Source organism: Urocitellus parryii, chromosome 8, assembly GCF_045843805.1.
Source record: "Urocitellus parryii isolate mUroPar1 chromosome 8, mUroPar1.hap1, whole genome shotgun sequence".
Taxonomy (NCBI): Eukaryota; Metazoa; Chordata; class Mammalia; order Rodentia; family Sciuridae; genus Urocitellus; species Urocitellus parryii.
Window position 1 is genome coordinate 61,733,959 of NC_135538.1, and position 16,703 is coordinate 61,750,661.

Sequence of the window (16,703 nt, forward strand, 5' to 3'; positions counted from 1 at the left end):
TTCCTCTAAATTTTTAAACTACCCATGTTCTTGCTAGAATTTGTGTATACATCATCAACCTCTATGACACTTTGCCTGTTCTTTGTACTAAGGAACATTTAAAAAAAAATGAATTCAAAGAGGGAAAAATAACTGAACACATTTTCTGCATGGGGAAGTAGAGGTGTGGTGGGGGACAAAACCTATATCAGCGAGTTTCCTGATAAAGCTTTAAAGTGTTAAGACTTTTAAGATGGGTCTGTCAGAGGGAAAATTTCTCCACCTAAAGTGCATTTTATCATTTGTCAAACACACTGCGAAGACCTAGGTAATTCTTATTTTTAAAATCAGCTATGCAAATACACAGTACTTTCCGGGAGGCCACACAATCTGATGCCCGACCTTAATCCGGGCCCTTGTCCCCAGACCCCGCCTGGTGGCGTTTCCCGCATCTCCGCGCGGCCCCAGGTGAGTCCCGCGCGCTCCCCGCTCTCGGGACTTGCGGGAGGGGCTGGAGCGAAGGCGGGGAACGGGTCAGGGAGGGGGGAGACCGAGATCCAGGCCCGACTACAGCTTGCTGGCGGTAGAGCCGCATTTTCAGCCACCTCCGCAGACCCTGCCCTCGCGTGGAGAGCGGTTCCTGGGCGTGCCTCCTGGAGGCGCGGAGCCCGCCCGGCGCACCCCAACCCTGCAGCTCGGGCCCGGGCGGAGGCCGCCGGACCGCGGAGATGCGGGGCGGGGGCAGGGCGCGGGGTAGGTGACTATCCCGCCTCTGTTTCCCTGCCCCGGGGAGCAATGACATCACGCGGCCTTCTCCAGGCGCCGACACAAAGAACGGCGCGGAGAGGCCGCTACTGGGGCAGCCGGCGGCCGCCGCTGAGGCTCAAGGCCCCGGGGCCTCGCCGTCCAGGCCAGCCGCCGGTGGCCTGCGCCCTTCCTCTTCCTCCTCAGCCTCCGCCGTCTCCTCGGTCTGCGCCGCCCGCGCCGCCCGCGCCCTCCGCGCTCAGCTGAGCCCGCGCCGGGCCGTGCCGGCCCCTTCCCATGCGGGCGGCGCGGGCCCAGGGAGGGGCGCCCGGAGCCAGCCGCGCAGCATGCACTGGGGGGTTGGCTTTGCCTCGTCCAGGCCGTGCGTGGTGGATCTGAGCTGGAACCAGAGCGTCTCCTTCTTCGGCTGGTGGGCCGGGTCCGAGGAGCCCTTCTCCTTTTATGGGGACATCATCGCTTTCCCTTTGCAGGATTACGGTGGGATCATGGCAGGGCTGGGCTCCGATCCCTGGTGGAAGAAAACCCTTTACTTGACCGGGGGAGCTTTGCTGGCCGCAGCTGCGTATCTGCTCCACGAACTCCTGGTCATTAGGTGAGCCGGAGAGAGGGCCCCGCGCACCGGCGCCAAGAGGGGCACTTGGCCGGGGCAGGGCCTGCGCTAGGGGGGTCCTGTGCCAGCCCCTCGGTCACGCCGCCCAAATGCCCAGGAGGGTTCTGCCCTTACTTTACCCCGAAAGTCCTCTCTGGTCACCTGGCTTTGAGGGGCAGTTAAGTTGAATTAAACTGGTACCGGGAGGGAAGAACATTTGTCACCCAGCCTTTCGGTGCTAGAAGCAAAAATGCTGTGGGTTACTAGTTGTTATACAGCAAAATACTCTTGAGTAATATCCTTAAGAAGATATTTGTATCAATAGAATTAGGCTTTGTAGATGTACTAAGTTACACTCTTGTGAAATGCCTTATAGGTTTCATAGTTAATAATGTTGGAATACCAACTGCTAACCTCATCTATTACTAAAAAGATTAGTTCTTTGCTATTCCTCCCTAAGTGTCAACATCTTCAAGAAGCTGCAATTGCAAAAGCTCTAGAAAGCAGCGGGTTCCGGTTAGAGATGCATGGCTAAATGTAGTCCTGTGCAGTTTTGATGCAGTCTTAACCTGGTTATCTGCTTGTCTGATATTGAATGCTAAGCACCATCTTCAAGCTTAAATGTCACTGTGTGAGCAGTAGAAGACCCAAGGGTAGGACTAGCACATGGGCGTGTTTGACATAACACTGGAGTCACCCAGGGCTGTAAACAGTTGCATCCGCTGCAGCAGAATGTTTACAGAATTGACATGGAAATTCCGGAAAATGGAGATCCCTGCTGTTGGTACATCCAGTCTCACAGGAGATCTTTGTTGGTATAGAGTAATAGCACAGGGTTCTGACACTGGCTTTGGCTAATTGATAATGACAATTTATGCTTAAAATTTTCATGAGTTTCATCTTCAATTTGAGCCTGGAAGATTACCTGAAGCAGAGCAGTTTTCAATAGCTCAGAATGCCCCTCCTGGCCAGTATATTCTGAAGAGGGAGAAGTGTGTCCACACCATGGTTTTCTAGGTGGACATCCAGCACAAGATGTTATTATAACAAAGACAGTGGTAGGTGACCTTTAATGGGCCTGCAGAGATTCCAGGAGGGCATCGTGACATCCTGACTCTTATCTTGAATGTTTCCTCTGTCTGAAAGGATGGGAAATTATTTAGGTCTGGGAAAATGTGTTTGTTGGCTTTCATTATCTACCCACAACTGAGAATTGAGAAGTTTATTTTAAGCATGTTACACATTTAATGCTCTTCTCAGTTCCTTGGATCTAGTTGAACCACATACAAATATTTTTAAAGTGAATTATCTTCCTAGATTATTCTATATTTGTGATAGTTTTGGAAGCTCTATTTCAAGTTAGGTTTCAAACCATATAAAAAACATTTGTGCAGTATTTTAAGTGGTAATCAGTTGTTCCTCAATTATATTCCAATCTAAAACCTTTGAAGGTCCTGGACCATGTGGCTTCTGAACAGTTTTCCAGTTTGGGGAGGGAGGAGTGAAGGCTTCGCAGGGATAATGGAAACATGACTTAAATGACCTTGCAGAAATTGTGGGGAGCTCAGAGGTCACTTTGGAATAGGCCACACCCTAGCAGGTGTGGTCCCTGTCTTCTGCAGAGCCCTTTACCCACAGATATTTCCTTCCCTACTTAAGGGACCACAAGGCCCAACACTAGATACATGGATTAAGGAGTTTTAAATCCTTAGTTTTCATTTTCATTTCTTGACAAGTGTTTGAAATAATTTTGGTAATCCCTGCCATGATACAAGTAATAACAAAGTGCTGTCCATGTATGAAAACTTAGTAGGGACTCTGTATGGGGGTGCCGTACATGTGTGTGATTGCACTCATTTCTAACGACTGTCACTTTGAAGCTTGATCTCCATTTTATGGATAAGAAATTTCGACTGAGGGAAGTTAAGCAACTTGCCCAAGATCACATAGTAGGAGCTGTAGGATTCAAGAGTGAGAATGTGTGTCCATGAGTGGAGACTGTGCTGTTTATACTGTCTCCTAGAAAGTGCCCATTCTGAAAAGTTTTGTTGGACCAATAGAAGGAGAAATGTGGAGAACCAAGGGATTGCTGAGGAAAGGCATTGTTCAGACCTGTGGTGGGGACCCAACTTCCTGTCAGCTCCTAGGACTCTGCCCTGGAAGACAGGAGGCTTGAGGACTGAGGTTTCAGAGGTTACAAGCTGGAGAGGTTATAAGGTGAAATCCAAGCTTCAATTGTCTGCATAGCTCAGGTGAAACAAAACAAAACAAAATCTGAAACACATGGGATGGAAAATATACCTTGAAATGACTACATTGTCTGTGTTCACTGGCAACTGCAAATTCTTCCCCACCCTGCTTGGACCTTCTGCTGCACAGACTTTACCTAGACCTGTAGCTATGTCTTGGAGTGGCAAATAAGGTGACAGATGAGAATTATTTAGGAAGGCTTGTTAATGAGAATAACCAAAGCAGATATTTTAGCAGGGAGATGGGTGCTTGTCTGGGATGACATTTGAGATTTTATTCATATTTTTTCTACCACCATTCCAACCCTCTGTTTTCCCTAAGTGGAAATTAACCTGAGAACTATCTTAAATTTAATCAGACATTTGGAAATTGGTTGTTTGTAAAGTGATTGATAACTAAGGACTTCATTACTAGTAGCTCATTTGTACTTTTGGTGCTCTAGCTCTGCCTATCCTAGAAAACTTACTTAGTAAGTTCAAAGCAGCCCATGGATCATCTGATCTCTCCAAATGGACAACCCACTCATCAGCCATGCTCAGAGGCATGGTCATCTGTGATATACTTAATCATACAGGTAGGAGCTTTTCTCCTGCTTGAGTGACTAGTTGGTGTTTTTCAGGTGTTATCACCTCATTACAAGGCTACTTCCTAAAATATAGCTCTACAAGAAACAACCCACCTGGTCTTCTAAGCTAGAGAGAAGTTTCTGATGTATGAGGGGCAGGTATCTTGACCTGGATTGTCTGGGTTTAAATTAAATTCTGCCTCTGGCCAACCATGTACCTTGTAGTAAGCTCTTGATTACATAGTTTCTCATCTGTAAAATGGGGATAATAATAGTAGCCTTCCTCATAGAGTTGATTTAATGTGTTATCCCATGTGAAATGCTTAGAAGAGAGTTTGTCATTTGTGGGCATTCAGTAAAGCTTATCCATCACGAGCTATTATGGGCAAATGGTTTGCATATTCTAAATCAAATGGATTGTGCTAGTAAAATTAGTTGAGACAATTTCCATTTTGGTATCTTTGACATGCTTAAGAACTGGAATTATTACAGATGTGATCTTAAATTGGTGTTTTTTGGGCAAGTTATTTAACTTCTTGGAGCTTTAGTTTCCTTGTCTTCTGTAAAATATAAGCATGGTATGATCTAAATTTAAACCATAACAATATTCACTATATAGTGTTATTGTCAGAATTAAATAAGTTAACACGTGTGCTATATATAAGATCACTGGCATATTGTGTGCATCCATTCTTATTATGACATGCTCCAAATTAACCATTAGAATTAGATGTTCTGTCCAGTGGAGCAGGGAGTTTTATATTTACCTCCTTTCCTTTCAGTTCTTAAAATTTTGCCTCACTAATTTACATTGAAAATATCACTTTGCTATATAAATTACTTTACTGGACAAAATCAGTTAATTTGATTTTGAAAGTGAATGTTTATTGCAGCTTTATTCATAATTTCCCAAATATACAAACAATTAGGATGTCCTTCAACAGGTGAATGAAAGGGCAAACTATTCTGCAGTCATACAATTGAATGCATTCACTATAAAAAAGGAAAGGCCTTGGGCTCCGGATGTGGCTCAAGTGGTAGCGCTCGCCTGGCATGCGTGAGGCACTGGGTTCGATCCTCAGCACCACATAAAAATAAAATAAAGATATTGTGTCCATCTAAAACTAAAAAAAAATATATATTAAAAAAAAAGGAAAGGCCTAGAAAGCTGCAAACAGTTAAGTATCAAGACTATAGTTTGTGCTGACTAGGAACATAGTCTAAGTGGGTTCTTGATTTTAATTACTGACCTCCCACATATTTCTTTAAATGAAAACCTTAGTTTTATAGTGAATATTGCCAGAAAAATAGCAAATATTTTTTATTCTTTTGACTTGACTGATATTTTTAAAATGAATCATTCTGAGCTCTTCAAGTTGAATGGGCCCTTGGGTGGTAAACTTCTTCAAGAGAATTTGTTTGACAAAGCAGGGAGGCTAAAGTAAGTGAGCATCCATGTGATACAACAAAGATGATGTCTGGTTAGAAGTAGGTGTAGAGTGTAACTGGCAAAATCTTAGGGATTTTGGGAAAAGGGAAGTTTATCTGACTGGAAAATGGCTAGGTAGAATGACAGATGGAAATTACAAATGATTCTGGGGGGGATATTATATAAGTAGGACTGTATGGAATGATAAGATTTTATAGTTTAAGGAGATAAGATCTCTGGGGATATCTCTTTGAATAATAATACATTCCACTACTCTTTATTTAATCTTTGACAGCTCACTAAATATTTATAGTTATATTCCTTTTTTTAGTCTACACAATAATCAATACAGAATTGGTATTATCCTCACTCTTCAGGTAAAGGCAGGTACAGAGGCCTAGAGTGACATGGCCAAGAGGAAGCAGGGCTTGAACTTGACCCCAGGTGTCCAGATTTGGAATCCAGCATTTGTTGTACAATGTAGTGGCTATTGAAAAACTACCCAGGAAAATCCTCACTTTAAAAAGGAACAAAAGGAAAAGCTGGATATGTGTCTGAGGCAGGAGAAAGGAGAAAGCAGAGACATTAAAACATGAGCTGTGTGGCCAAAGTGGGCACCCTGCAAAGGTATAGAGAGTGGAGGAGAGAGAGAAAAAGTGAGAGCAAGGGAGCCAACCTAGAAGCCAGGTTTCATAGCACTTCAGGTGGAAGGCCAGGTGAGGGACCAGAATGTTCTGTTTTAAAGTCCCTGCAGACTTCATCATGGCAGAACAAATCTGCACTGTTATTCCTGAGCCTTAACCATGAAGACACTGTTTCATAGTTTAGTCTGTGACCAAGAACATAGGTGCTGACCACCTGGGACTGTCTAGGTTCTGACTTTGAGCAAGGTAATTCTCTGTGCCCCAGTTTTCTCATCTGAAGAACATGTATGATGACAATACCTACTTCATAAAGTTATTATGAACATTACATGAAATGATATCTGTGAAACCTCTAGAACTCTATGTGACACATCATCAGCACAGAGTATCATTTTTGTTCAACTTGTCCCTGGCAATAAACATAGCCACTTAGAGAAGAGATGGACCCGTCCCAGAAAATATGCTTCCTGCCCAACAGAGGAGGTTGATTTGTAGTTACTTGAGCCACTGGGGTCATGGTAATATCAGAGTTTGCAAGAGCTTCTTGGGCTTTGACTAAACTTCCATTCTCCAAGTGCTGGGTGAGGTAAGCCCCTGCAGTAAACACTTCTGCATGTTCATCGAGGACTGCAACTCTGCAGGGTCCTCTCAGGAAATAAGGGAACTAAACATATAACATGCAGATTGTTCTTTATTTCTGTTTTGGTTTTGACAGGAAACAGCAAGAGATTGACTCCAAAGATGCTATTATTTTGCATCAGTTTGCAAGACCTAACAATGGTGTCCCCAGTTTATCTCCTTTCTGTTTGAAAATGGAAACTTATTTAAGGATGGCTGACTTACCCTATCAGGTACTTGTTTGCGAATATGTTTTATTCTCATGACATCACTCAGCAGGGAAAGTATTTAATATCATGTAGTGGATGCCAGAGGAGGTGGGGTCTAAAAGTAGTGGTGCCCTGTCCTTAGTAAGATAGAGATACTTAATTGCAGGGTCTGTTGATTTGACATCCACTTTCATGATGGATCAAAAGAATGAACTTTTGTGGGATTCAGGGCCATAATATTTTCCTTTAACGTTACATATACTTTGGTTAATGGTTCAAATAGGCCTCCTGGGCAGCTGTTGATAACGGTGAGTGTGCCATTGCCTGATGTTTTTTCTCCTCTAGGTTTGCATTTATTGAGAGCATTAAATTTTGTCCCTCATGAATCTGGTGTCTCTAGGTCCCAGTAGGCACCAGATAGATATTTGTATACATCGTGAGAGCTTTTCCATGTTCTGTTCAAGTGGTTTTCAGGGAAACACTTGCTTATTTCAGCATTTAAGAATGAACAAAAGGATGCATGTAAGGTATAGATTTCCCTGAGCAATGCTTAAGTCATTTTTCACAAATTTACATGTTATGTTTTCATTGCCATTTAATCCTATGTATTTAAAAGATTTCCCTTATGTTTTATTCCCCTTATGTTTATCAAAGTTCTAGACTTAAGGAATTTTTTAAGTTTTGATTTTTGTTATTGTTTTTAATTTTATGGTCGGAGAAGATAGTGTCTGTATTATTATTGGTTCTTTGGAATTTATTGAGCTTTTTGCCTAGTGTGTGGTTACTTTTTAAAAATAGTGAAATAATTAAGGAACTACATATTATGTGGATATAGAGCTCTTTAAATATCTACTTGCTTGAACATGTTTACCCTTAGGATTTTTAAAAAATTTGAATTCTGTATTGTCAGATATTGAAATGGATTTTCCAGATTTCTTTTGTGCTTGGCTTTCTCTATCTTTTTGTGCATTTGTTTCTCATAAGCAATACATTATTTATATTCAATCTGAGTCTTTTAATTGGTCAATTAATCTGTTTATAATTATTGTAATATCTGTTTTGTTAGGAGTTATTTCTAACATCCTATTTAATATTTTCCTTCTCACTACACTTCCTTTTTGTTAAAATTTTTTTTTCTCATTTCCTGCATTCTAGTGGATAGATAAAAACTATTTTTCCTGTTATGTAAAAAAATTCTATTTTGTTGAGGTAACCACTCTTAAGACCCACATTGGGTTTATTTGTTAAATTACTGAAGTCTGTATTTACCCTGCAATAATAAAAAATACATTAGCAGTTTGCATGTACTTTGGGTCTCCTTTTTTCCCCAGTTATCTTTCCAATCGTCTTACTGTTTAACATTTTAATTCTGAAATTTGGGCAATCTTTTCCATTTTTGTTTGGTATTCTTAGGCAACACACTTTACTGTTATTTGACTAGCCTTATTGCCCCCATATCTTATCCTACAGAATTTGTTTCTTTTTATTTGAATACTTCCATGGTGAATATTTTCAGAGTGAGTCTTTATGTGTTGAGCCTTCAGTGGCTTTGAGAGCCTGAGAATATCTTTATTACAACCTCACATCTATGTTCAAAGTTTTTCTCCTTCCATGTTTTAAAAATATTACTCTATGGTCTTTTTTACACTGGTGTTACAGTTTGATTTTACTCTCATTCTTTTTTCTCTGTAAATTCTCTTGGAATTTCTTTTAATATTTTAATATTCTTAAGTTTCACTATAATGTATCTTGGTGTGGGTCATTATATGTACTCTTTGTCCTTTATAAACTTGTTTAATCTGAGTCCTTCATCTCTTTTTAATTTTAGGGAATTAGTGATCAATTTTTAAAAAATTTTCCTTTTTCTGTTTCTTTATTGTCCTCTCTTCCATTCCTGTTCTCTATTGTCTGTATATTAGAACCTCTAATTGTGTTTTCTGTATCTTCATGCTCTATCCTTTAATTCTTCTCTGATTGTTTCTGGGAGCATTCTTCTTTCTGAACTTCTATTGCACTGCTTTATTCTGTTCTTGTATCCATTGTGCTATCCATCTTATCTGTTGAGTTCTTGATTTCAACTTTAGTCTCTTACTGATCTCTTCTTTTATACCTTTGAGGGATAGCTGTGTTGATTAAAAGCTTTTAGTCTGTTCCAGGAATGCTTCACACCATACATATTTAGTATGTTAACTTTCTCTTATAGTATCGGTACTCTTCAGATGTAGTTATTCTGGATTAAGAGCTTTTACCAAGGATGCCAACTTCCTTGCCTGGGAAGGACAAAATTCAGGCTGTATATTATGTGCCTCTGAGGAGTTGTATTGAAGGAGGTGAGCTCCTGGCATCCCCTAAACACTGTGGTCCTTTTGATTTGTTGCCAATCATCCAAATGGCTCTCACTGGTCTGGGTTTACAAAGTGGCAGCACTGGGAAGAGGTAGTCTCCTAGCTGGTTGCAACAGACCAGCTAGTGGGCTATCCCCATAAGGATATCACTCCTCTAACTCCTGACTTCCTATAGCCTATACTTGCTGAGCCAGTAGAGAAAAGGGGATGGGGCCAGCATCCTTCTAAGTCTGTGCTAGAACAAGGTTGACACACTTTCAGCTTGAAAAATGCTGTAATGGAAGTCTTCTGGGAACAAAGTGGAGTAACAATCAGGACTTCAGGTGAGGGGATAGGGAAGGAATGGGACATCTAGGAACAAACAGAAAGGGGGTCTTTTAACTCGAACGTGGGTGCAGGGGGCGAATCTGGAGAGAGAAGCAGAGAGAAGAGTATACAGGACTTACAAAGCTAGCAACGGAGGAGAAAATAGACTAAAAACAGACCAGGCTTGAATCATCTAAATGCATTGGATCATATTTGGAAGATCATTGTTTAGCTTGGTGCTGGCAGTCAGCATTTGAGGATGTGTCACTGTGGGACGTAAATTGAAGGAAGAGATTGCTATCCAGCAGCTCCCTGTCCATTCCATCATTGCTCTTGACTATATCACTTCACTTAGTTTTGACAGTTTTTGGGTAATTAGGGCCCAAAATGTGGATTTTATATACTGCCATCAGTGGCTACTTTCAAGATCTTTTGCCCTCTCCCACCCTTAATGAAGTAATCCTGCTGTGTGGACTGTTCTGCCCATTCCTTTCTTTCCTTCAGACCCTCAAGTGCTGACTATTACAGACCTGTCTCTACCTGCAGCCAGACTTCCTTTGTTCCTGTTTGAGAGTAGCTCCTTTTAGTAAGCAGAAGGTAGCAGCAGGATACATGCCCTGCTGTAATGTCTGACTCCTGTTACAGGGGTCTTTAAGAAGGGCCATGCTTATCCCTTCCAAGTTATTATTGTTTATTAAATATATCTTTAAAAAGGGATCAAAAAAGGGCTGTTTTCTTCTTCTGTGAGGATCTAGGGAAAATAAATGAAGAGTGTTTCCTGGGTGACAGAACCTAAAGGAAGATGGTTGTGTGGTGTAGAAACGAATGCTCTGCGACTGCCCAGGGTTCCCTGAGCACCCTGAACTGTCAGCATGGGTTTGTGGATTCAGGTGCACCTCAGTCATGCTCTGGTAGTACCCTAGAGCCCATTGCTGGGACTGATCAGTACAAAGGTGTTTTTGTCCTGGACCCAGGGATCTCCGCCCTCTGCCCCTTCCTTTCTTGTAACATTAACCAAAAAAAAAAAAAAAAAAAAAAAAAAAGGTGAAAACGCCCTGTTCCTAGGATCATGACTTTACATTTGAAGATTTAAAATTTTTGTAACCTAAATGGGAAAGGAATGACTATTTGGTGACCTTCAGTAGGAAATTATAAGAATATAGGGTTTTTTTTTTTTTTAGCCCCTGATATATTGGACAAATTATTTTAAAAAAATCAAGATATAAATAATGATACTTTAATATAAAAAATATTTAATTTTGAAACAATTATAGACCCACAGGAAGTTGCCAAAAAATGTACGAGGAGATACAGTTAATTAAAAAAAAAAATCCCAAAGCTGGGTAGAGCAGTTGTAGAGTACTTGCCTAGCATGCATGAGACCCTGGGTTTGCAAAAAACAAAAACAAACCAGAACAAAATGAGAAACAAACAAAACCCTCTGAAAGCAGCTTTACTGTTTTTCCAATTACATATAGGATATAGAAAGCATGTGATCCTTTTCTAAATTTCAAATAGTACAAAAAAAAATTTTTAAACAGTAAGCAAAAAGCACCTGACATTCTGTTAGCTAGCGATTACCATAACATATTTTTTGACTATCCTTCTGTACATTTGTCTAGACATATGTAAAAACACCTACCTTGTTTGATGTAACTGGTTGTATAAAAAGCATGTATTTCACAAAATAATTCTTCTTAAATAAGAGAAAGCAGAAAGAAAATTCCCCTTTGGGACTCCCTACCTTGGCCCTTAGCCCTAACTTTTGATTTCTAATTTATTTCTTGATCTTGTCTCTCCCCTCCATTTTTGTGATTTGAATTTTTTTCTCAAGCTATAGACAAGTGAAAAGAATATTCGAGGGATCACCCCAGGTCCTTTACCTGAACTCACTGATGGCTAGCATATTGCTTCCATTGCTTTATTTATCTTTATGCTTCCATTTGTTAACTTTTTAAAATAATTAATTTGCAAATACATCGCAGACATTATGGCATTTCACCGTGCAGACTTTAGCATGCAGCTCCTCCAAATAAGCACATTCTTTTCTACAAAACTACAATGTGTAGTGGATGCATGGATTTTTTCAATGTGTTATAATCCTTCAAAGGTGCTCAAATTATTTGGAAGTTAGTCAAATGAAATAAAAGATCATTTCCTGATCATTTTAGGTAAAGTGAATGGAATGGATAGCAATTTAGCTGAAAAGTTTGGGGCTCTTATAGCAAGCTAGAGCCCCAACTCTGAGAACTCACTTTGGGTCTCAATTCTTCATCTCAAAATGGTGTTGATGATACTGATGTTAATATGTCAGATGAAAGTGTTCTGTCAAACACCTTATGTGCACTCTCTCATTCAAGCCTTGCACCATTATCCACACTCGGTAGATGAGGAAATTGAGGCCAAAGTGAATAAAGGGAGACCCAGGGAGGTCCGAGGTCAAACAATGAATAAATGATAGAACCAGATTTCAAAATTCAAAGCCGATGGCTTTTCTGCTGAGCTAATAATGTAGTGTACATGTATTTGCATTATTACCTGGGGCAGACTTGTAGGAGGAAACATCAACTTCAAAAATATTACTTTCATGCCGGTCACACACCACCTGTAATCCCAGCAACTTTGGAAGCTGAGACATGAGGATCACAGTTTCAAAGCCAACCTCAGCAATGGTGAGGTCCTGAGCATCTCAGTGAGACCCTGATTCTAAATAAAATATAAAATAGGGCTGTGAATGTGGCTCAGTGGTCGACTGTGCCTGAGTTAAATCCCTGGTACCAAAAAAAAAAAAAAAAAAAGGAAAAGAAAGAGAAAAAGAATTACTTTCAGCAGGGCTTATGCCTGTAATCCTCATAACTCAGGAGGCTGAGGCAGGAGGATCTCAGAAATCAAAGCCAGCCTCAGCAATTTAGTGAGGCCCTAAGCAACTCAGTGAGATCTTGTCCCTAAATAAAATACAAAAAAAGGGCTGGGATGTGGCTCAGTGGTTAAGTGCCCTTGGGTTTAATCCCTGGTAGTAGTAGTAGTAGTAGTAGTAGTAGTAGTAATAATAATAATAACAACAATAACAACTTTAAGAAACTATCCTCAGTGGACTAGTCAGACTCCAATTTCATAAATAACCATAGGCCAGGAGTTCCTTAATATATTTCAGGAAATTATGGAAAAATAAGTATTATTTAATTTTTTTGACTTGTAAGTAATATAATCACACTCCAAAAAGCTGAAATGAATGGCAAGGAAATGATCACCTTTATCTCACCCATAGTCTTGCCAATTACTTTGGACATTTTTGTGAGTTTCTTCTTTTTAATTCATCTAATTTTTGCTTAGATAGAATTAATTATACTGTCTCTTTAGCTAGTAAGCAAAATACCATTTCTGGTTATGCAAACATGCTAGAGCCTCCATTTCCATAAAAGTTGATCACTAATTTTTATTCCTCTGCACTAATTTTAGAAAGCAGTCAAGATAAACAATGTACCAAGGACCCAGGGGAGAGTGAGGTATAGATGTAGACGTGGGAACAGTTGTTTTGCAGGGGAGTGGAGTATACACAACACAGTGGAAGCCTGAAGGGAGGGCAGATAATGGGTGCACCCTGGGAAAACTGTTCATTAGCAAGATGACATTGAACTGATATTTTAGGATGGATTGGACTTTGCAGAGGATGGGAACTGGGACTCTTGTAAAAGATGAAGATGTGCAAAGTGATCTGGCCTGGTGTGAGCAGATGGATCAGGAGACCAGAGGAATTGATATCCATAAAGGCTGGGGAGGAGTGGGCAGTAACTAGGTGGTGTCTGTCTAGATCACACATCAAAAGTGTGAGGGAGGTTAGACTAGAACTACTAAAGCTACTAGATAATTTTTAGAAGCAGGGTTCTTATGTCTCATTTTTATCACAAAGAATTTCTTTAGATGACATTATGGAAGACAGCATCTGAGAATGACAAATCTAGATAAGACTGTGTTAGGAAGACATGAATGCTATTAGGAGAAATATGTAACAGGGACAATGTTGTTTGATAAATTTACATCTTTAGTATACAGATTATAAAAAGAATGTCAGATGTACTAGTAACTTTTAGAAGTATTTGACATTTCTTCTTGTTAGCATCAAGGATGATGTCGAGGCCTGCATTATGGGGGTTGTGTAGGTCGCCTACTGCCTTCTCTCCTTGCCAAGATGTGAACCTGGGCATGGACTGCATTTAGTCAATGAGGATCCATTTTCTGAATTGTACAAAGGCAATATGGCTAACTGTAACCTAAATAGTTACTACCTGTTTTTAGGCCAGGCCCACTTTTCATTCATTATAATGAACAGTGAGATAAAGTATCAAGAGTCAAGAGACCAAAGTTCCCTTTAGTCCCTATCAAAGACAGTGGTAAACAGCATTTAGGTGGCACTCACTGTGCTTTTCAGCCTTCCACGAAGGTGGTATTAACTGGCCAATGGAGAAGCCCACGACCCAAGCCCAAGTCTAGTCCTGTGGACACAGATGGGTGACTGCCCTTAAGGGCCATGATATCCAGGCACAACCCTGTTATCTCACTTGAGGTCTTCAGTGACTTGGTGTTCTTTAGTATGTACCACAAACAAAATGTAGGAAGCATAGTTCCTAGATGCAAAGATACTTGTTCTAGAAGTTTTGCAGTTTTTCTGCCTTGTGGTTAGATATTTTATTTGGCTTTTGGGAAAGGCACACACAAATCTGGGTGGGATTTAGGCAAGAACAACTTGAACAGTAGTCACCATTGCTAATCCAAGGGTTTCACTTGAGAAACAGTAACTTTTTTCATCTCTTTTCATGTTTTGGAGTTTTAAACCTAAAAGGGGGATTTGGCCAGCAGTATTCTAGAATAGATCCTCATAGATTTTTCTGCCATGACACACCTTGGCAAAGAGGTATTTTCTTATCTAGGTCTTGATCCAATGGTTTCTTAATTCTAATTTTGTTTCTTTTTAGGATAAAGGGTAGAGGAGTACCTTTAGTACAGGGGTTGGTAGATGAGGGCTGTGGGCCATTGGGTCTATGAGTGAAGAAGAATTTCTATGTTTTAAAAAAGTTGAGAAAAGGTCAAAAGAAGAATATTTTGAGGGCTGGAGGTGTAGCTCAGTGGTAGAGAGCTTGCCTGGCACATGCATGAGACACTGGGTTGGATCCTCACCACATAAGAATAAATAAAGACATTGTGTTCATATACAACTAAAATATATTTAAAAAATATTTTGTATTATATAAAATCAAATTTCAGGTTCCTCAGTACTTTTTTATTGGAACTAGACATGCTCATCCACTTACGTATTGTCCATTGCTGCACTGCTGCTTCAAGTGAAAAGTTGAGTTATTGTAGTAAAGACCATTCCGCTTGCCCAAAATATTTATTACCTTACCCATTATAGAAAAATTTTACTGTTGGGAGTGGTGGTGCATACCTGTAATCCCAGCTACTTAGGAGGCCGAGATAGGAGAATTGCAAGTTTAAGGCCAGCCTGTGAAACTTAGTGAGACCCTGCCTCAAAATAAGATCAGAAGGGCTGAAGATGTAGCTAAGTGGTAAATTGCTTGCCTAGCATATGTAAGGCCTTATATTTAATCCCTAGTGCTGAAAAAAAATTACCTAATGATGTCTTCTTAAAAAAAAAGCTACAACTTTACTGAGATATAATTGACATGCAACAAATGGCACATATTTTCAGTGTCTAATTTGATAATTTTGACATAGATAGATACTTATGAAACTGTCACCACAATCAAGATGCTGCATGTATTCATTGTTCTCCAAAATGTCCTTGTGCCTTTCTGAAATCTTTCCTCTTGCTCTTTCTCATCCCTCATTGTCTCCAGTAACCACTGATTGGCTTTCCATCACCATAGATCAGTTTGTATTTTCTAGAGTTTTCTAAAAATGGAATCTTACAGTACGTGCTGCCCTTTTGTATGGCTAATTTCATTTAGAACTTATTTTGAGATTCATCCATGTTGTATCAATTTTCTTTTTTTAAAACTGAGTAGTATTCATTGTAAGGATATGTTAGATTTATTTATTCATTTACCTCTCAAAGGGAAGTGTTTTTTTCCTGTTTCTGATAATTTGAAATAAGTCTTCTGTTAACTTTTGTGTATAAGCATTTGCATGGACATACATTTTCTTCTCTCTTGGGTAAATGCTTATGAGTGAAATGGTTTGTATTAGCTTTGGAAATAAATTGTTAGATGGTTTCAAAGTAGTCATTGTACCATTTGACATTCCTACCAACAGTGTGGTGTGGAGAGTACTGGTTTCCCCCTAAAAGCCAATATTGGCCATTATCCAATAGTGTCTGGACTATCTCTTTGTATGAATTATGAGGAAAAGTTTGTAATAATCTGGCTAATTTAGGCTTCAGCAAAATGGATTCAATTTAAATAGTCAACTCTGGGGCCTAATGATCTAGATTTATTAAGAAAAGTGATTGAAGACATGGCATCCACAGAGAATCCTTTACATCAGTGTTAAGATCTTTGCTTTTTATGCAGCAAAGAATGCATATCACTTTGCAATTTTAAACATTCATGAAGTATGTCGCTCCCACCTCCCACACATTCTGGGATCAAATCCTCTAAAACTCTGTAAGCTTGTAGCATGCATACAAATCAAAGGGGAACCTGTCAGACACACAGATTTCTGGGTGCTCTCCCTACCATTCTGAACCAGAGGTTTGGGTGGGGCCCGGGAACCTGCATTTTAGGAAATGCTTTATTGCTGTATTTGAACCTATTGCAGCACTTTTTCATACTTAAGGGTTACAATTTTAGGCACCACTTGTTTCCAGTGTAGTGGTGTTAAATGTTATTCAAGTGTAAGCCACTGGATTTCAAATGAGTTTTTTTGGTGAGTAACCTTGTCAACATGAGCCTCCTCCTGGTTTATTTTCACTTTTTTCATTTTTGGAATAGTTTATTCATTAGAGCTAGGCTGACCATTACCAGGATCAGTTCCACTGTCTCAAATCC

General features: G+C 40.0%; 1 protein-coding gene across 1 annotated transcript in view; it reads left to right on the forward strand.

The window, feature by feature from the left end:
• The first annotated feature begins 976 nt into the window (after positions 1 to 976).
• Faxc (failed axon connections homolog, metaxin like GST domain containing) overlaps positions 977 to 16,703 on the forward strand; it is a 60,539-nt gene continuing 44,812 nt past the window's right edge. The window contains exons 1-2 of the mRNA XM_026402528.2: positions 977 to 1,336; positions 6,937 to 7,072. Of these exons, the coding sequence (XP_026258313.1) occupies positions 1,071 to 1,336; positions 6,937 to 7,072 (402 nt within the window). The 5' untranslated portion in view covers positions 977 to 1,070. The remainder of the gene's footprint in view (positions 1,337 to 6,936; positions 7,073 to 16,703) is intronic.